At 42.7% G+C, this 21,316-nt stretch overlaps 1 protein-coding gene across 3 annotated transcripts in view; it reads right to left on the bottom strand.

Annotated features, from left to right (window-relative positions):
• The window catches only part of VEPH1 (ventricular zone expressed PH domain containing 1), a 162,520-nt gene that overhangs the window by 85,559 nt on the left and 55,645 nt on the right, over positions 1-21,316 (bottom strand). For all 3 annotated transcript variants that reach the window (XM_060274450.1, XM_035133536.2, XM_060274451.1), the window contains exon 7: positions 12,164-12,384. In XM_060274450.1, the coding sequence (XP_060130433.1) occupies positions 12,164-12,384 (221 nt within the window). The remainder of the gene's footprint in view (positions 1-12,163; positions 12,385-21,316) is intronic.

The raw sequence follows: 21,316 nt of genomic DNA, 5'->3' as shown, positions 1-21,316 counted from the left end.
CCTATTTTTTATTTTTATTTTTTATTTTTTCTATTTTTATTTTTTCTACTTTTCAAGGTTTTTTATTTTTTCTATTTCTATTTTTATTTTTTCTAATTTTTATTTTTTTAAATTAATGGGGGGGCACCAGAAGGTGATCTTGCCTAGGGCGCAAAAAACCCTAGCACCGGCCCTGTATATATACACATCAAAATATTTTAAATAATCTTTGTAGTGCTTCCCAAATAGACTAGTGGGTGCACAAAATGTGGAGTGGGGAAGGTGGTTGCAAAGAACGAAGATGGAGTCTTCCAGTGGTGGCAGGAACAAGAGAAGTGCTCTCTCTCTTCAGTGGTTTGTCTGCTGGCATTTTCTGTTCCCCAGAGTGCCTGGTAGCAATGCTGTCCTGGTGCACTGTGGCAAGAAAACATAGCTGCACATGCACACACACATATTCAAAACAAAAACTTGCATTACAATAAAAATCAAATTTACCCCAATAAAATGCAATAAAAGCATCATAGCACATAGATAAAAGACCACACTGGATTGACTTTTGCTCCGATCTAGCTGAGGGAAAAGACCACACTGTCAGACCATAAATCCCACAGTCAGTTTCGAAATAGCCATCTGCAAACAGTTTGCTAGAGCCTCACTAACTTCAATATAACTCAGGGCTTTTCTTCAGCAGGAACTCATCAGAACTCAGTTTTGGTACCCCTCAGGTGGGCACCATTGTCATTAAAGAGAACAAATTTCATGGCGAGTTCCAGCACTTATTTTCCCTATAAAAATAGCACTGAATATAGTAGCAGCTTGGAAATAGCTGGTGTGTCCCTATGGAACTCTTTCCCTGAGCTCAAAAGGACCACTGCAGGTTTGTGTCCCTTGAACCTCCAACCCAGAAAAAGGCATCACATTCAAAAAGCACCAAATTAGAGCTGGAAAGGTGTGTTCCTGATCCTTCCTTCCTTCCTTCACAGGCTCAGCTTGCATTAAACCCAGGGTTGCAAAAAAAAAGGAAGGAAGGTGGACCCTAAGTGTGCTCCCAATTCCTTCTTTGAAGTGGTATCTGGTATCTCCTGGCGTGATTGACAGGTGTCTGCCCTCACCCACATGTCAACGTGACCTGCAGAAGTCGGGTAACTCCTGAATCTACCCCCAGTTGGATCCAATTCCCCATACCTGCCTTAAAAGAATAGGAGATACAGCTATGCTAGCCATATTGTATTCTCTTTGATTCTATGTAGGGATCCAAGATTGGAAAAGGGAGAGCTTATGGATGTTTTGTGACGGGTTTGACCAATGGTTCAAAGTTAGGGGTAAGTTAGGGTACAGAGCCTCATAAGGAACAGGGAGAGATGCCTACGTGCATTTGAGTGTACATGTACAGTGGTGCCTCGACTTACGAATTTAATCCGTCCCGAAGGCACCTTCGTAGGTCGAAAAATTCGTAAGTCGAAAAACGCCATTGGAAACGTGATTTCCATAGGAATGCATTGGGAACGGAAAAATTCGTAAGTCGAAGCAACCCTATCTAAAAATTCGTAAGTCGAAATATCCCTATCTAAAACCGCCGCGGTTTCCTTTCGGATGTCGAGACATTCGTAAGAGCGCAGCCATTACCCCCATTCGTAAGTCGAAAAATTCGGTTGTCGAGTCGTTCATAAGTCGAGGTACCACTGTATAAGCAATTTGTAGGTGTGCATTCACATACTCATACCAGGATAGATACATGTGGGGGATGTTACTGTCTCCTTTTTGCACATCCACTGAATACTTGGAGTCCCTCTGGAACCACCTGAGAAGGGTTTAAACTCATCACTACATCTTGTGACAGTGAATTGCATAAACCTTTCTGAGTTCCTACTATTAAATCAGGCATCCCCAAACTCAGCCCTCTAGATGTTTTGGGACTACAATTCACATCATCCCTGACCACTGGCCCTGTTAGCTAGGGATCATGGGAGTTGTAGGCCAAAAACATCTGGAGAGCTGAGTTTGGGGGTGCCTGTATTAGATCCTCATTCTACCCATGAACTGTATGGAGGTCTGATTGAAAATTCACTAAATGTAATGTGTATGAGGCAGCATAAGAGTCTGCATCAATGTCAGGTCATACAAAGAAATGTTTGTTACAGTCTGTTGTTTTTAAGGGGACATTTTGTTCTACATTTGCATCTACATTGTTTACTATGGCTTAGCAATCTATAAAGTATCTAACTTGGCTTAAGAATCCTCTAGTTAGCTAATATCACACATGTGGAATTCTCAGAATAGAGGATTCTGTGCTGTCTCGCCAAAGCCAGCCCCCAAGATTTCATCCCCAGAGATCCTCTTCAGGGGGTACAACATTGTATTCTGCTTGTTTATGTCTAGGCTGACCTCCAGAACAATGTGGTTTTCCAGGCAAACTGTTTGCTGGAAAGTAAGACTAATGGAACAAGCATGAAATGTTTCAGTTATAGCCTTCATACTATGTACAACTATGAGATATGTCTCCAACCTCTAGGAAAAGAATCTTCAATAAAACTAATTACTGGTGAAAATTGTGAATAGGTTTCACTCCAAGATGTTCTGCCCAAATGTTCTGCCAGTGTGGTGTAGTGGTTGAGCGGTAGACTCATAATCTGGTGAACCGGGTTCGTGTCTCTGCTCCTCCACATGCAGCTGCTGGGTGACCTGGGGCTAGTCACACTTCTTTGAAGTCTCTCGGCCCCACTCACCTTGTGTTTGTTGTGGGGGAGAAAGGGAAAGGAGAATGTTAGCCACTTTGAGACTCCTTCGGGTAGTGATAAAGCGGGATATCAAATCCAAACTCCTACTCCTCCTCCTCCTCCTCCTCCTCCTCCTCCTCTTCTTCTTCTTCTTCTTTTTCTTCTTCTTCTTCTTCTTCTTCTTCTTCTTCTTCTTCTTCTTCTTCTTCTTCTTCTTCTTCTTCTTCCAAGGAAGGAAGACTACATCCTCATGCTAATGAGGCTTCCTCAAACTCGGCCCTCCAGATGTTTTGAAACTACAACTCCCATCATCCCTGACCACTGGTCCTGTTAGCTAGGGATCATGGGAGTTGTAGGCCATCACTACCTTCGGGTAGTGATAAAGCAGGATATTTAATCCAAACTCTTCTTCTTCTCTAGGGTGGTATTCAGCTAACATTCACTCAGAGCAGACCTTCAACGGGTCTACTCTAAGTAAATCATCATAGCCCTAGAATTTTGACATTTAGAAAATATTTCATAAACTTGCCCGCTATGCCCAGAAACTGTTCTAAGTGCCTTTCATACATTATCTCAGCAATATTTACAGCAAGCTTGAGAGGTAGGTCAGTATTAAAATCTCCCTACTGCCAATATAGGAAGAGATGGGACCTCAGAGGCAACCTGCATAAAGCTATCTAGCCCAAAGTGATTAGCATTCTGCTCTCCCTAAAGGACTTGCGCTAAAATAAATTCTACAGGAGGATCTCTATGTACAGTGATTTTAGTGGTTCTGAAAAAGCTTTGAGCAATGGTGAAAAGTTGCTTGGTGAGCCCTGATATGAACCTTCCTAAGAGCGAATGGTCATAATCAAGATGTATGGCCCTGGAAAAAAAAATCCTACACTGGATCATTTCCAAAGAGCCCATCAATATCATCATGCACTTTCAACATTGCATATCTTGGCAAAGGGCTGTCTTAAAAATGGACGAATGGCAGTGAAAATAAAAGGTGTAAGGGCTGGAAGAGCCAAATCAGATATGGCAGATCAAGCCTCGCTTACAATGAAAAGGAATTCAGTTCATCCGGCTATTAAGAAAAATAAACAACAAAAAAGGAGACGATACAATGAAAATTTCATGCCTTGTTACTCTCAAGAATTGTGGTTGGGAGGTTTCGGTAGATATGCATTTTCTGTTTGTTGTTAAGTTGACCATGGTTGATTTCTAAGATGAAATCACTATGTATTAAAATTCTTCATTCACATTTGAATGACCTGAATCTTTGGGATCAGCAGGGGGCCGGGGCATTGTAATACTGCATGGTTTAAATTAACACATGGTTTTAATTACATCAGATATATGCAAAATTCCCCATGTCAAAGGATTCAGGCCAACAATTACTGTATGAAAAATCACTTCCCTATAAGTACAGTAACTGCAGGTTTCCTAAAGGAATGAATTATTGTCGACACACAAATTTGCAAATTACACTGTAAACTCAAAATAATCTTTGATATTTGCATCTGACCTCAGAGTCAGGGCTACTTCAAACACTGAATAATTATGAGGTGGAAGAAATGTAAGAAATGGGTTCAGGCTGTACAACCGTTGCGGATCTGTGTGCTTCACTATATACCGTAGGTAAAAAGGTAAAGGACTCCAGTCAAAGGCAACTATGGGGTTGTGGCGCTCAACTCGCTTTCAGGCCAAGGGAGGCAGAGTTTGTCCACAGACAGCATCCTGGGTCATGTGGCAAGCATGACTAAACCGCTTCTGGCACAACGGAACACCGTGACAGAAACCAGAGCTGATGGAAACACTGTATCACAGCAGTACCTACTTATCTACTTGCAGTGGTGTGCTTTCGAACTGCTAGGTTGGCAGAAGCTGGGACAGAGCAACAGGAGCTCAGTCAGTTGCAGGGATTCGAACTGCCAACCTTCTGATCAGCAAGCTCAAGAGGCTCAGTGGTTTAGACCACAGTGTCACCCGCGTCCCTTTCACTATATGGTGCATGACAAGTGTCAATTTTTGAGCGCGTGTACAGTCATTAGCAGGGGTCAGCAACCTAAGGCCCATGGGCCAGAAGTGGCCCATGGAAGTCGTTTGACCGGCCCACGAGCCTCCCCGAACCAAGGTGCCCGCTCACGCGCTGCGCTCACGCGTCGCAGCATGGTGCAGGGATTTGCTTCCGCGTCGCCAAAAATCACACCTGTGCAGGTGCCAAAAATCACAGGTGCGCGCACTCACGTGCGCCCACAATCCAGCCCACAGAGGGATCTCTGTGGGACCGATCCAGCCCAGGAAAGATAAACCTTGCTGACCCCTGGTCATTAGGGTTTACACACAGGTTTCTGTATAGAATGGTACAGTGAAAATATATAAATCTAGAGAAAACTAGAGGTAGAGATGGGCAGCAGATTTCTAAAGAGTCATATCAACTCAAAGGCAGCATTGACCTACCGGTAAGTGCTGCCATTTTCCTATCACCACCATTTCTTCCAGGATAGAACAGCAGATAGCTTATGTGTGCCCCCAGTCCACCTTCACAGCACTGAGTTTCTTCATCCCATGCTCAACTTCAAAGAACCTCACACCATCTATAACGGTTTAAAACAACAACCTGGGAGGCAGCCATTATTCCAGTTCACATACCAGTGACTTCAACTGGAGGGACATATCTGAAGCACAAGCATAAACTACACCTATCAGATGACAGACGACGGATTAAAGCCATGGAGTGTTAAGCTGAATATTTGTAAAAAAAAGTGAAGTAACAGATGGGGAAACAGTAACAAATGGAATCAACCTTCTTGTTAAAGAGCTGAGACCTATTGGCGCTGAACTGGCTTTGTGCATGTTGCAAACACAACTCCAGCAGGAAACACCAACTCATTTTACGTATAACTTTCTGTTGCTTCAGCTTTTGACAGCACACGAGACAGCTGCCTTGAAGGAAAAGGATTTGTCGTGTCCTGTCATCAATCCTGCGAGCAAACCAGTTTCATAAGACAAGAGATTTAACATCAACAAGAGGAGATTGTTTTAGAGGAGATCCCCAACTGAAAATGGGAGCTGATCACAGATCTTACTTTGGATCCTTGCCCTTGAAGACCAAATCCTGTTCTTACTTCTGAAATAATAAATCATAGCTCTGAGAGGAAAAAAAACAGGACAATGCTGGTGTAAAACAATACTTGTCCCAAACTTCCAAAACCAGGTTCACACTTTCCCCTGAAGATTTGGGGTGGTGGTGGGGAGAACGTCAGGGAGAGAATCTGCATTGTTCAGGTAGAAATGTAAGTTCCTTCCTCCAATATAAGCCACCCTGATATAAACGAAGTGCTCTTTATGTTACAGCTTATAAGTAACCTGGAGGAAAGCCTCGCACTCTGTCTTTCTAACTGGCTGGAATCCTAAAAGGTGGTGGTCCTGTGAGTGAGTAACAATATAATGCAACATTTTTTAAATATACAAATACCACTTGTTCTATTGCAGTTCTTCAGGGCAGATTAACAAAGTCCTGATAATTGGCAGACATTCGTATTGAATTTAGTGAGACCTGTAAGTTATCTTCCATGGGAAGCTGAAGGAGACTGGGAAATTCATGGATTGCATTGCCTTGCAACTCTGGTCATCACACACACACACACACACACACACACACACACACACACACACACACACACGGCTTGCCTGTTAACAGCCTGGTATGAGGAGTTTGGCTGTCTGGCAATGTGGTGGTGCCTCTGCAGGTCACCTATAGGCAGTGCTCCCCCCCAAAAAAAGTTTAGGGGTACTTTCATTTTTACTCAAGAAAACCACCCTATTTGTAGTTCAAATCAGGGGAAATAAATACAGTAAATGGAGAAAAGTACGAAGAACATGCATCACCTCATATTACACAACTGACAGCTCACAGTAACTTCCACATTGGCATGAGGTTGTGTGCACTAACATCACCCCGACTTTCATCAGTAAAACACCACACATCCACATTCCACACTGCTTCACACATTAAACACTCGCTTCAGTCTGAGACTCAGGAAACATTGGGAAAGGAAAGGAAGCTGCCATCGGGGGTAGCAATGGAACTGGTGATTCACCACGCTAGAGAAGAAACTAAATTTAAAAAAAAAAATTAGTTCTTCTCCTGTTAGATTCACAAAATGTTTAGGGGTAAGGGTCCCACTGCACACACACACCCCAGAAAAAAGCACTGCCTATAGGCAAGATTTGGCCTGCAAATATAGTCTTTAAAATAAAGTCACTATGAAAAACAGCCAAGGAAGGGGTGATGGCATCAAAAGACGCCAGGTTTAAATTAGAAAGGTGTCTGGAAGTATACTTATGTTAAGTGGCTTTGCAGCCTAGCAACGTGGCCAAGCAGATAGATTATATGCCATAGATTATATTGATCCATTTTGCATAGTCCTCAACAGTGCTTTTTTCTGGGGGTAAACAGTTTGGGAATCTTTGTCCTTTTACTGTATTTATTTTTCCTGATTTGAACTATAAAATGGTGGTTTTCTTGAGTCAAAATGAGAGTACCCCTAAACATTTTTATTTAAAGAAAAAAGCACTGCTCCTCAACCATCTTGATTTGACAGGTACATCCTAGAATTACAGAAGCCACCCGGCTTCCCTTTGGATCCTGGAATGTCCCGGTTTTTCAGTCCAGCACTCTAGCGCAAGTCACTTGGCTTCTGCCAGAGAGCCAGACCAAAAGATGCTCATTTTTGGTTGTGTGTGAGAATCAGCTGGCTCCCATGAGAGCTTGAGATGAAAAAATGTGTGTCCCAATTTTGATCAGAGCGATGTTGGAGGTTATGCATATTGAGAACATTTTATTTGTCAGCCAGCTTCTCTCTATAATCTTATCATATATGTTTTGTCTGCAGAATAACTTCTCCCAACCTCCTTTGGGCTTCCAGAACACTTCTTTGGGTTCAGGGATAGGTTCTTTCCCCTGTGGGTTGCCTTTAGAGATACATATGGCATACACTTCAATTTTCTGATACAATGCCATTAGTAATTAATATTTTCATCACGTTTACCAGGTCCTACGGGACCGCCTCTCCTGGTATGCCCCACGGAGGACCTTAAGGTCCACAAACAACAATATTCTGAAGATCCCAAGCCATAAGGTGGCTAGATTGGCCTCTACTAGGGCCAGGGCCTTTTCAGTATTGGCCCCAACTTGGTGGAACACTCTTTCACAGGAGACCAGGGCCCTGCGGGATTTGTCATCTTTCCGCAGGGCCTGCAAGACAGAGCTGTTCCACCTGGCCTTTGGGTTGGACTTAGTCTGACCCCTGTGTTTTCCTCCCTCATGGCTTGGATTTATGGACTACTTAAAATGAGGCTGCATTTTAAATTTTAATACTGTATTTTAATCTGTATTTTAATTAATTGCTTTTTATGTTTTATTGGAATTTTATTGGTGTGAGCCAATTTTAATTTTATTTGGTGTGAGCTGCCCTGAGCCCGGTTTTGACTGGGGAGGGCGGGGTATAAATAAATTATTATTATTATTATTATTATTATTATTATTATTATTATTATTCTGACATTTGTAGAATTTAAAGTCCACTAAGTTTCCATTACATCTATTTTTAATTCTATCCAGTATTTTGGCTCCCACTGCAAACATAAGGCTGCTTCTCATATTTATATTGTCAGTGGCATCTGTGTTGCATCTTATCATATGTGTGATTTCCCATCTCCTCTTGACCTTTTATAATCTGCTTAATACTAGTGATGAGGATCTCATGCAATTTAAAAGGGATTACTGCACATTAGCCGCATATGACAACAAAAAAGACTTGTCCTCATCGGACATATATTATCACACCAGGTATGAAGCGAACTGTGTTTGCACAGAGGAGTTGGTCTTGCTTTACTTCATACAAAACTCACTCATTGGTGAGCATGCTAGGGATAGATGAAATAAAATAATTACATATCTCTATCCTTACAGGTTTTGTGCTATTTTATTGTAAGAGTGAATGCTTTTAAAATACTAGGCACATGCCCAGTCAAAGTTGAGCACACTTAAAATCCAATGATTTTGCTGAAATTAAGGGCACTCCCATTGGAATCAATAGTTTAATTCTGACAGGTTGTTGTCCATAGTTTGTGCTGTTTTCTCTTCTTTGGACACACTGACATTTTTAAGGAAGGCTTTGAAAATTGTATTTAACATGGGTTGTGGGTTGTTTTTTTGTATGCTTGCACTTAAAATGGCTATTTGCATCGAGTGCAAGGAACAGGACTTATTAGAAGTTCAATAAAATGTAACCATTTAAAGAGCTCAGCATATGAAAACATTTAAAACTTGCTTTGGGAAGCAAGTACAGCAAAGTGTTTATGAAGTTGAGTGGCGTAGAGCTAATAGACAGCTATTTGAAAAAACAGCTGGGTATATCACATTAATGAAAATATACCCCAGTGGAAAGTGAAATGAGATGTTTGCTGGGATTTTAAGGTATTAGATGTGAGACAGGAAGACTGGTGCTCATTCTTATGCTTGTAGCAGTTACAATAGGCTTTTCTAAAACTTTTATAATCCAATATTCAGCCTTAGCTAATGTTTATTGGGTTTATTAAGAAAGCAGACTTGAAAAACATCTGCTATGTTAAAAAGTGTAGCATGTAGCTATATCAATACAGTGATAGAGTTGTGTCCAACACAACAGATTTTCATTCGCACTTCCTCATCTTATTATTTCTCCTGCAGCCTCTTAAAATCTGCTCCAGAGGGGTGGGGGCCCCCTCCCTAAGCAGTGTTTAGGGGTACATGGGAAAGGAAAGTCCCATTGTGGTAGAACTGGACACAACCCACAGACCTATACCATTTTATCTGTTTCATTAAACATCTCCTGCAACCTCAAACTATGAATTTATAGTTGCCAGTAATTTATTTATTTATCTTACTTCATAAAATGTATACATCACTTGATTGTAAAAAAAACCCAACACAACACAAACCCAAAACCCTCAAAGCGGTTTACACAAAGAAACAATGAACAATTTGTGAAGCAAGAAAGAGAATGTGACTATTTGGGTACCCTTCAAAGAGTGAAAGGTCTGAGCAAATGGGCAAATTTCTTACAAGTAGCACCAAAAAGCTGGTTCTGCCATAAATTTGCTAGGCGGCATTATTCAAGCTTCTGTTTTCTCGTCCTTTGGTTATTGATATGGCAATAATTTGAAGAGGGCTACTCTAAGGATTAATGAGATAAGTTAGATGAAATACTTGGAACACTATATATGTATATTACTATTAACTTTGGGTACAATCTAAAGGTGTATGAGGTAAACATTTCAGTGCACACCAGAGTTGTTCTGTAGTTTTCCTTAGCTTCCTCTGCTAAGCACCCAAATTGCTTTGTTAACTCTATAGTTGACAAAGAAGTTTGGGGTATTTGAGAGCGGCTGAATGGGAAAACGCCTGTGGTGTATAATCGCTATTTTTTAAATGTACCCTTTCTTTCTGTAGTATGTGAGCCAAAGTCCCTCAAAGTAATAGAACCATACTGCTAAATGATGGAGTCAGACTTACAAATACTTCCCAGAAAACAGACCTTTTTATCCTTTCCCTTCTCAGGTACCTTAATAAGCTGGCTGAAAATGAGATTTCTTAGCATCTCTTCTACTGCTTGCAAGATAAGCTCTTTGCTGGCCACTGGAATCTCTCCCATGTATTCAGTGTTCAATGGACATGTGTACATTGAGGTACAGTGTTGTTTCAGGAAGTCCCACACCTGCACACTATGGCATGACAAGCTGTTTTCAAACATTTGTACTGTCCTACAGAACTCACATATGAGCTGGCAGCACACATTTAGGGTCTCCAGCATTTAGAGAAGAGTCTCCTCCTGAAACTTCAACAATTACAAAATCCTCCAATAACTGATCTACACGACCCATCATCTGAGCACAGCTAATAAGAAAACACCATCCTTTAATAAATGTGTCTAAGGTACATTTTATCATATGCAGTGGACTTGTAGAGTAGCTAAGGGATATTGGGAGATGATACATAATGAAATGGGAAAAAATATTAAGAGGACTCTCCCCCCAAATACCAGAATCTTTTCTTCTAGGGATAATTGGACCAGATGCAGAGGCGGAGAAAGGTGGGTGCAGTGAGTGCGGGCCGCCCCAGGTGCTATACCTGAGGGGAGGTGACATCATAGAATCATAGAGTTGGAAGAGACCACAAGGGCCATCCAGTCCAACCCCCTGCCAAGCAGGAAACACCATCAAAGCATTCTTGACATATGCCTGTCAAACCTCTGCTTAAAGACCTCCAAAGAAGGAGACTCCACCACACTCCTTGGTAGCAAATTCCACTGCCCAACAGCTCTTACTGTCAGGAAGTTCTTCCTAATGTTTAGGTGGAATCTTCTTTCTTGTAGTTTGAATCCATTGCTCCGTGTCCGCTTCTCTGGAGCAGCAGAAAACAACCTTTCACCCTCTTCTATATGCCATCCTTTTATATATTTGAGCATGGCTATCATATCACCCCTTAACCTTCTCTTCTCCAGGCGTACATTGCCACGCCCGCGGTGGCCACGCACCCCCCCGGGCGCTTGCCCGTCCCCCTCGGACATTTGCCCCACCTCTGGGATGCTAGCCCCACCCCCGGGTGCACTCCGCCTCTGACCAGATGTACCAAAGAGTCAAAAGAATTTGTTTGTGTATGTGACTGCAGCAGCGAGAATATTATATGCCCCAAAACCGTGGGAGGAGGCAGTACCCACGAAAGGGGAGTGGCAGTTGAAATTGATGGAGTATGTAGAATCAGCAAGTTTGACTAGTAAATTTAGAGAACAAAATGAGATAGCCTTCCAGGAGGATTGGAAAATGTCTGTTGTTGTTTTTCTTTAAAAAAGCAATATTGTAAACATAGTACGCTAGCAGGTGTGGAGTAAGTTCAGAAGTAAAAGTTAACTTGAGAATAAAGTTGAGAAAAGAAGGTGTTGATTAACTATAATACACAGCATCAAAAGATAACCATGGAAGGGTAGAAGGGAAGTCATTTTTTTAATTGAACGTTTATTGGAAAATGTATGATTGTATTTTCCCCCTGAAAAATTATAAATAAAATCTTTTTTGAAAGAAAGACATCTGATTGTTAAATATTTTTCAATTACAGGTAGGTAGCCGTGTTGGTCTGACGTAGTCAAAACAAAAAATAAAAAATAAATTCCTTCCAGTAGTACCTTAGAGACCAACTAAGTTTGCCATTGGTATGAGCTTTCGTGTGCATGCACACAGATATCTGAAGAAGCATGCATGCACACAAAAGCTCATACCAATGACAAACTTAGTTGGTCTCTAAGGTGCTACTGGAAGGATTTTTTTTTTTTTACTTTTCAATTGATATACTAAATATGACCATAGCACATCTAAGATGCCACACATATTCATTAATGTGCTATGTCACCTAGATAAAGGAACAAAAGAACTAGGGTTACCTGCTCTCGGCGGTGGCGTTGTTTTCCAGCTGTTGGATAAGAAGTTTCGCTATGGCTGTGAAACTGTTGCTCATACGATAAATGTCTCTGCTCTGGATGCCCAGGATATTGGAGAAGGTGTCTGTGATGTGCTTGATCTCCAGCAGAAGAATATGGTGAAATGAATGCTCCATGTTAGCCAGCTGATTAACCAAGTAGATCAGGCAGATCCTGGCTCTTTCCTATTCAGTTGATAAAAAGATGGTGTTTTAAAGTGAACGCTGTTAGTTTCAATACGTGTGACTACTTTACCGGAAAAATAAAATCCACAGAACATTTGTGGGGGAGGAATTCGAACCACTTGAGCATTTGCATGAAAAATAAAAACCCCAAGTACAGCTGGGATAAACATGTTGCACACACTTAATGAACGTCGTTGTTTAAATAACTCAAGCAAAATGTGTATTAAGCTAGAAGGGGGAAGCAAAGACCCCATTCAAATTCTCTAGTGTCTTGTATATTGTACACTGGCTAAAAAAATGAGGAAAGTGATTGGCAACTATATATCCTAATTAGGGAATGAGGTTGTAGTGCTCTTCTAGCTTAGTAAGATTGGAAGAAGAGGCCACGAAGAAAGGAATACGATTCCAATGGGTGAACAGGCCAATAACAGTAGGAACTGCCACAAGTACAACATTTGTACAGTGGAACCTCGGTTTATGATCACCTCGGTTTATGAATTTTCAGTTTATGAACTCCGTGGACCGTCTGGAACAGATTAATTCACTTTCCATTACTTTCAATGGGAAAGTTCGCTTCAGTTTATGAACAGACTTCCGGAACCAATTGTGTTCATAAACCGAGGCACCACTGTAAATGTAAAAGAAAAGACGGGCAGTCTATGCCATTTCTCTGATGAAAATAGGGGCGTCCCACTCCATAATGATAATTTTACTATTTATACTCCACACATCTTACTGGGTTGCCCCAGCCACTATGGGCAGCTTCCAACATATATAAAAACATAATAAAACTTTAAACAGTAAAAAACTTCCCTAAACAGGATTGCCTTCAGACGGCTCATGCTTATTTACTCATATGTAACTCCCAGAATGGGACTTACTCCCAAGCAGCATACATAGAATTGTGCCTTAGATTTCCTCTCCAGTATCAGCCATGAAAGTCTAGCAATAGGTAGACACAGGGCCAAGCTACATGTTACACAGGGGATCTGTAGGTGGATCTCCTAGCATATTTTCTTTTACTCAAATGGAAACATGGGGAACTGTCGATTTTGTCATGCAGTGGCTGTTTTCCCAATCAGGAAATACAGAAGCAGCTGCTGATATATAGATAGTGATTGAAGGTGTGAAAAACGACCCACCTACTTCCTAATGGGAGTCAACTCCAGTGTTTTGAACTGAAAGACAGTTGGGGCAGCCAGCTTTTTGATAAAAAAACAACAACACCTGTGGAGAATAAATGAGCTATGGCCAGAAGAAGCTACCATAAAACGTTTGACAACCCCAACAGTCTTTCAGCTCAAAACCCTGGAAATGAATCCCATTAGGAAGGAGGCAATATTGAAGTATGAGTACAATGAGGGTGTAAGAAAGACCTTGCTAATTCATTCCTCAGAAACAGCAGAGAGGACATAGAATATAGATCTCAAGAAGTGGGCTTCAAAAAATAGAAAGTTTGCATTTTAAAGGCAGCTGGTATATTTGGAAAGTCATGATTTTATACTACCCATCTCTGCACTTTTTCTTTAGGGTCAGAGAGATCAAGACATAAAAGAGACCTTAAGTAATATTTTTGCTAAAAAACATTTCTGTTTCCCAAACAATATATGCAGTAGACTCAAGCGGGCCGGGAAGCATCATCCAGCCCTTTCCTACTTTGATCTAGCTGGCAGAAATCCAGAAGTGCTGAAGTTCTGCTATGCATCTAGAGGGAATTGTCAAGGAATAATGAACTATACCATTATAGGATATGGAATTAATATGCACACGTGTGCGCACAAAAAGTCTATAAAAAACATTCTCACCAACTTAAAAGCAATAATCTTTAGCAAGACCAAGATCAGAAGTCTCTTATAAAACTAATGCTTGCATTTTAGTTACCATTGTTATTATAGGTTTGGGTTTTGAGTGGGTAGGTTTATGTTCCTTATGGGAAGCAGATTTTATATTTTTATGGTATACAATTACGTTTGTTGACAGGGGAATGATGTTCATATAAAGTGTTGCAAACGCTTAAGCTATTTTACTGCATGAAAAAATATAAGGAAACAGCAGAAGACAAATGTGGAGTGACTCTAGATTTATCTTGGTAAAGTTATCGCCACTATTGGGCATTATAAAGGGTTGATCATTCAACTTTGGAGAATTGATTCAACAGACATTGCATTGTAAGATCTTTGCAAGAGGTTCCTACAAGATCAACCAAATTCAATAGCCAGTCATGAGGAACTTTAAGAACACAGGAAGATCTCTGCTGGGTCAGCTCAATGGCCCATCTACCGTAGTCCAGCATCCTGTTCTCATAGGGGCCACCCAGATACCTGTGGGAAATCCTCAAGCAGGAGAACACTCTCTCCATTGCTCTAAATGGAGGGGTCCATGTTTTTAGCGGAGACTTCATGCTTCAGACCCAATGCGTAGACAATGGGAGCTAGGGCCAGCAGGGGTTGTCCCAGCAAAGTGGGGCAGTAAATTTGTGAAGGGGGGAGGAGGAGGGGGCATCCTATTGCATCATGCACATCATAGCTACAGGTAAAGAGGGGTGGGAGTCAAGTATGTTTTAAATTACTTATTTTAACCAGGCTGTTGCTTCGGCCCAAGCCAACAGACAGGCAAAGAGGCCTCACCTCAAGAAATAAGAAGAAATCCAGCAGCAAACAGCCAAGAGGGTGGCTTCCACCTGGCCGCCCCTTTAAATAGGCCAAGAGCAGGTTGGGTGCAGCTCCCAAGGCCCTACCCCTGATCTGCCTTGTGGGCAAAGGTAAAGGTAAAGGGGCCCCTGACCATCAGGTCCAGTCGTGTCCGACTCTGGGGTTGCGGCGCTCATCTCGCTCTATAGGCCGAGGGAGCCGGCGTTTGTCCGCAGACAGCTTCCGGGTCATGTGGCCAGCATGACAAAGCTGCTTCTGGCGAACCAGAGCAGCGCACGGAAACGCCGTTTACCTTCCCGCCGGAGCGGTCCCAATTTATCTACTTGCACTTTGACGTGCTTTCGAACTGCTAGGTGGGCAGGAGCTGGGACCAAGCAACGGGAGCTCACCCCGTTGCAGGCATTCGAACCGCCGACCTTCTGATCAGCAAGCCCTAGACTCTGTGATTTAACCCACAGCGCCACCTGGGTCCGTCAATACCTGAGAGGCCATTGCGGCCGGAGGTAGGTAGTGCCAGGTGTCCATCCCCTCCTCTGGCCATGCCGGAGGATGGTGGCTGCCTCCATGGACCCACTGCGGCCACGCCATGCAGCAAATGCCACCCACCCAGAACTCCAGGTGAGCACTTATTTGGGGAGAGGTTTTCAGTGACTTCCCAGGGACCAGCCAATCAGTACTGTGCACAGTCATCTTCTGTGCAGAATTGGGGTGTGTGTGTGTGGCTTTTTTCAGCAGAGCTCAACCATGGGGTCTGAGCTCAATGTTTTTGGTCTGAATGCAGTGGGGACACTTTGAAATCACCATCATTATCATGTTGCACTTATCTTCCTCCTATAAACAAGGAAGCAGCAGCAAACCTATGCTACTTGCCTTAAACCTGCCATAAATCATTACTTGTAACAGGCAGGGTGATGTATGAACAAAATCATAGTGATTTTAAGAAAAACGCAGACAATTTGGGGGGAAGGATTTCAGACACAGATTCTCCAAGCAAGATGAATCACTGGACTGAACGCAAAGATAAGGAAAAGGTCAGTATATGTGGGTAGAAACTATTTTATTGCTTGTATTTCTCAACTGGACACTGCAATAAAAAAAGTGACGTCTTTTGCCCTTTTGTTCTCATGCAATGCTTATAACTAAATAATCATGCTTATTATTTTTAATGGGTATTCTAATTATTTGTTTTGCAGAACAACTTCAGCTTTTATAGTGCCAGCTGTGTTTCTTTTTATTTCATCTCCAGTCCATTTTCAAATGAATAATAGACAACAACAAAAGATCACAAATTTAGTGGATTTTTAAAAAGATAAGAAGTAGTTTAGATTTATTTTATTTTAAAACCTCTCTATCTAATCTTAAGTCATTAAAAGCTATATATAAAAAAATTAAAGAGTAGGGGGAAAAGAAATACCAGCGCCATATTTTTTTGAAATCTGGGAGGAACAATTGCCTATGAAATCCAAGATTTGAAACTGCAGAGGATAAAGAGAGGAACAAATTGTATATCATTTTTAAGATCAATACATTTCCCTGAGCCATGTGTGAAAACTGGTGGAAGAATTTCATTCTGCAGATGTTTCCTAATCCTGAGCAATGGATTTATTGCCTAAGCGTATGTTCCCATTACAGTTTTGTCCAATGTAAATTATTTGCTTTAAGTAAAGGGGCCAGATGCACTTACATGTGCCACTTGCAGTCACACTGCGTGCACTATGCATTCTATCATTTTGCAATTGTAAACAAGAAACAACAAATTGTGCTATCAACATCCTCCCCTTGCTACGCCTCGGTCAGCCACTACATTGGAGTTGTATGGAGTTTGCAAAAACTTATATGACCAGCCTTTCCCCCTTGAGCTTACCATTTTCCAGGGAAGGCCTCTTGCAGTAGAGCACAACTCTTTTGTATTGTATCTTTGGGAGTTGTACAGTGGTACCTCGGGTTGCTGACCCGATCCATTCTGGGGTGCCGTTCGCACCCCGAAAAGTCTGCAACCCGAGCGACGCTTTCGCACATGTGCAAAAGCGCGCATAACGTTTCTGCACATGCGTCCACCGCGTTTGTATCATGAAAAAACGCAACCCACAGCACACGCAACATGAGGTATGACTGTACTGAGAATGAGAGCCACCCCCTTTCCCATTTTTAGCTCCTCCAAACCAGAGTAGGATTCACTTTGAGAGGCGAGTGCTTTGCAGAGATGGGTCATATGTTGTGCCTCCAGTCTCTGTCAACTAAATGAGGGAACCTCTCAAGGACAAACCAAATGTGACATTAATTCTGAGAATGCAATTTCTGTAGATGGTGAGGTATGAAAGAGTTAAAGTATTGTGAGAGTAGACATGATTTTGTTCTGATGAATCCAATTTTTGCTTTCAAGAATGAAGGTGGTTTTTCATAAAACAGTTATAATTTTAAAGGAATGCAGACCTCACTAATTCATGTAAGCACAACATGAAAGATTTGTGGGTTTGACCATGACCACTAGAATTTTTGCATAAGGCTTTGGAAGTGATGGAAAGTCAATACTCAATAAATCTCTCTCTCTCTCTCTCTCTCTCTCTCTCTCTCTCTCTCTCTCTCTCTCTCTATATATATATATATAAAATTCCCATGGCATTGAGTTTCCCCATCTTTAATAAATAGTGCTAAATAGGGTGCTTTAACTATATTTAAAAGGTAAAGGTAAAGGGACCCCTGACCATTAGGTCCAGTCGTGACCGACTCTGGGGTTGCACGCTCATCTCGCATTATTGGCCGAGGGAGCCGGCGTATAGCTTCCAGGTCATGTGGCCAGCATGACAAAGCCGCTTCTGGCAAACCAGAGCAGCACATGGAAACGCCGTTTACCTTCCCGCTGTAGCGGTTCCTATTTATCTACTTGCATTTTGATGTGCTTTCGAACTGCTAGGTTGGCAGGAGCTGGGACCGAGCAACGGGAGCTCACCCCGTCACAGGGATTCGAACCGCCGACCTTCTGATCAGCAAGCCCTAGGCTCAGTGGTTTAACCACAGCGCCACCAGATTACATAGTAATGAGTCAAAGCTGAAAGAAGCACCCTCCTTCTAGTTTCAAACCAGCCCAATCAGAATAGTTAACTACTGTCCCAGACAATTCAAAACTTCTGCAAATTTCAACAAATAAAGGAGCAAGACCAAGGCAAGGACCAACTATCTTTGCCACAGTTAAGCATTCATATCTCAAATATTAACCAGCTAGTCATTAGGATCCAGTAAAGTGTGAGGTTGATAGATGCTGAACTTGTGCTGGCAAGTTCCCCATTGCTGTTTTCCCCCTTGTCAGTTCCAGAAATATTTTTAAATATCTCATGAAAGGTCTTCCGGATGTCACTGAAACTGGACCTAGTCATGAAAATGCCCCATCTGTGCTTTCCCTTCAAGTAAGTGTTACTCCTAATGTCATAGCCAGGCTGTAATCAAACACCTTACTAAGCCAGCATGTCAAAACTACTTAAGAGAATTCAGCATGGTAACAGAATGTAATGTCAGCGACTAAACATTTAAGCAGATACATTAGGAGGAAATATCATTTTGCCCACCACAGGTATAAGGTCTAAGCACAGGCAGTGTAGAGCTCAGCAACTCTGAAGGGATAAAATGGGAGTCTTTCCACTGAATGGCATCTAGCTTACATTTCAGATCGCCTTATAGGACGCATGAGTCTTTTTCAGCCATTCAAATTGCACGTAACATCAACTCAAGGAGAATGAGCTGGAATGCACTCACTGTTCCTGTCCACAACTCCCCTATGTTAACCGGCTTTGTGGATACAGTATAATGACTGTGCATGTACACAGTTGGAAGTGGGACTGAACCACATGGTGTGTTTTCCTCATCCTGGGTACATCTTTCAGTTTGGTATTCCAGTGTCCCATCCTTCTACCTTATCTCCCAAGGGAGGGTGCAGATTCTCTGCCTTTACCTCCATTTCACTTTCCTACAATCAGAAGAGAATGCAGCACCAGAGAAAACAACAAACAACTTATTAAGGTCAAAATAAAATAAAAAAATTCCTTCCAGCACCACCTTAGAGACCAACTAAGTTTGTCATTGGTATGAGCTTTCGTGTGCATGCACACTTCTTTAGATACACATGAAAGCTCATACCAATGACAAACTTAGTTGGTCTCTAAGTTGCTGCTAGAAGGAATTTTTTTATTTTGTTTCAACTACGTCAGACCAACAGGGCTACCTACCTGTAACTAGAACTTATTAAGGTGTTGAAGATTTTGTTCCAAACTCTCCCAATTCTCTCTCCTTACTCAGGAGGGAAGCAAACAGAGGGAAATGGCCCAGGGATGCTGACAACCAGCCCATTGACTGTCAGCCGTACACATTTAAAGGGCCTGCCTAAAATCTAGAGGGAGCCAGACTCAGTCCTTGGCTAGGATTCAAGACTGGGAAATAATCATGATGGGACAGTATCCAAACAAAGTACTGTATTTACTGGATTAGAAATAGTATCCTGCATGACGTAAGCAGCTCAGTGTCTTGGGATGTAGATTCTGTACTCTGTACACAGAACCTACTATGAGCAATGGGAGAAAACCGCTAACTATTCATCATAGGTGGGAACAAATGCATTAAAAAAAAATAACCCTACATCTTATTGCATCTACTTCCTGCAATGAACAAAAGCCATTCCGGAATAAAGAAGAGTGTAAAGATAAAGGGACCCCTGGCCATTAGGTCCAGTCATGACCGACTGGGGTTGCGGCGCTCATCTCACTCTATTGGCCGAGGGAGCCAGCGTACAGCTTCCAGGTCATGACTAAGCCGCTTCTGGCGAACCAGAGCAGCGCACGGAAACGGCGTTTACCTTCCCGCCAGAGTGGTACCTATTTATCTACTTGCACTTTGATGTGCTTTCAAACTGCTAGGTTGGCAAAAGCTGGGACCGAGCAACGGGAGCTCACCCCGTCACAGGGATTCGAACCGCCGACCTTCTGATCAGCAAGCCCTCGGCTCTGTGGTTTAACCCACAGCGCCACCCGCGTCCTTAAAGTGTCCCTAAAGAAGAGTGTAGTGTACCGTATATTGTTAGCTAAAGAATAATGTTATTAGGTGGCTCATTAATATTGTTTTTATTTTCAAGGGCAATATATTTGTGAGGGGCAAGGGGTATCGCGAAGCCCCTCCCCTCCTGAGTTCCAGCCCAGCCCAGAGCACGACTGAGAGCAGGGAGAGCTCCAGCTCCAGTGGGGAAACAGGAAGTGGGATCCAAGGCTCTGGCAGGGTAGAAGAGCCAGCGTCCCAGGTGGGACAGGAAGGAGGAAAGAGGGGGGGCAGACCCATCCCCCCAACTCTGGAACTTCGCAGAAAGCGTCGGGGGAAGAGGATGGGGCTCCCCAAGTTGTTATGCTGGCGCAAGACGCGCCAAAAGCCATTCGGAGGTTCTGATGAAAGCTGAAAAGATGTGTCTCTGTAAATAGCTCTACCTTTAGTACTGTAAATACGCAGCACCAATAAAAAGATAAAATGCAGAGCGGTGGAGAGTCGTTAATCTGAAGTAGTCCCATCCGACCACTGTGACAGCAACCTCCGAATCTTTTTTGGGCTACTTTGGAGTTGCCGGGATGAGCGCGCCAGAAGCGGAGACATGGCGGCAGATCGCGGAGAAAGCCCAGCAGGACCTGCAGGAACTGGCGTTGCAGGCACAGGGGGAATTAAAGGCGGCAAAGCAAGAAACGGAGAAAATTAAAGAGGACAGGCACAACCTTGCTGAACAGGTGAGAGCACTTCAGGACAAAGAGCAGCAGTTAAGGGCGGTAGCCGTGGACCTCCAAAACAAGTTGGATGCAGAGAGAAACAAGGGAGGAGGGGGAGCCCAACTCCAAGTGCTGCCAGGAAGGAGAGCAGGGACCCTAGTAAGCAAGTTCAATGGAGACCCGAGGGAATATCATGGCTTTGAGACTGAGATCGTGTATGCTCTTGAGCTGCACCATGATGAGTTCCCTGATGATGGGCACAGGGTAGCGTTTATTGTGGAACACCTTACCGGGGCAGCCAGGGAGTGGCTCAGACCGTTAATCGCGACAAAAAATCCTTGCATGAAGAATGTCAAACTATTTTTAGAGGCTTTAAAAACTATGTATGCGTCCGATAGCCATATGGACCAGACTAAAGAGGAACTGCATAATTTAAGACAAAGAACAATGACAGTTCGCGAATATTGGGCGAGATTCACCATGCTGGTGCACAGACTGGGGTGGGAACTGCACTCGCCTCCGATGGAAGCGGCGTTCTACCTGGGGTTG

Source organism: Zootoca vivipara, chromosome 5, assembly GCF_963506605.1.
Source record: "Zootoca vivipara chromosome 5, rZooViv1.1, whole genome shotgun sequence".
Classification (NCBI taxonomy): domain Eukaryota; kingdom Metazoa; phylum Chordata; class Lepidosauria; order Squamata; family Lacertidae; genus Zootoca; species Zootoca vivipara.
This window is presented reverse-complemented; position numbering and strand designations above follow the sequence as displayed.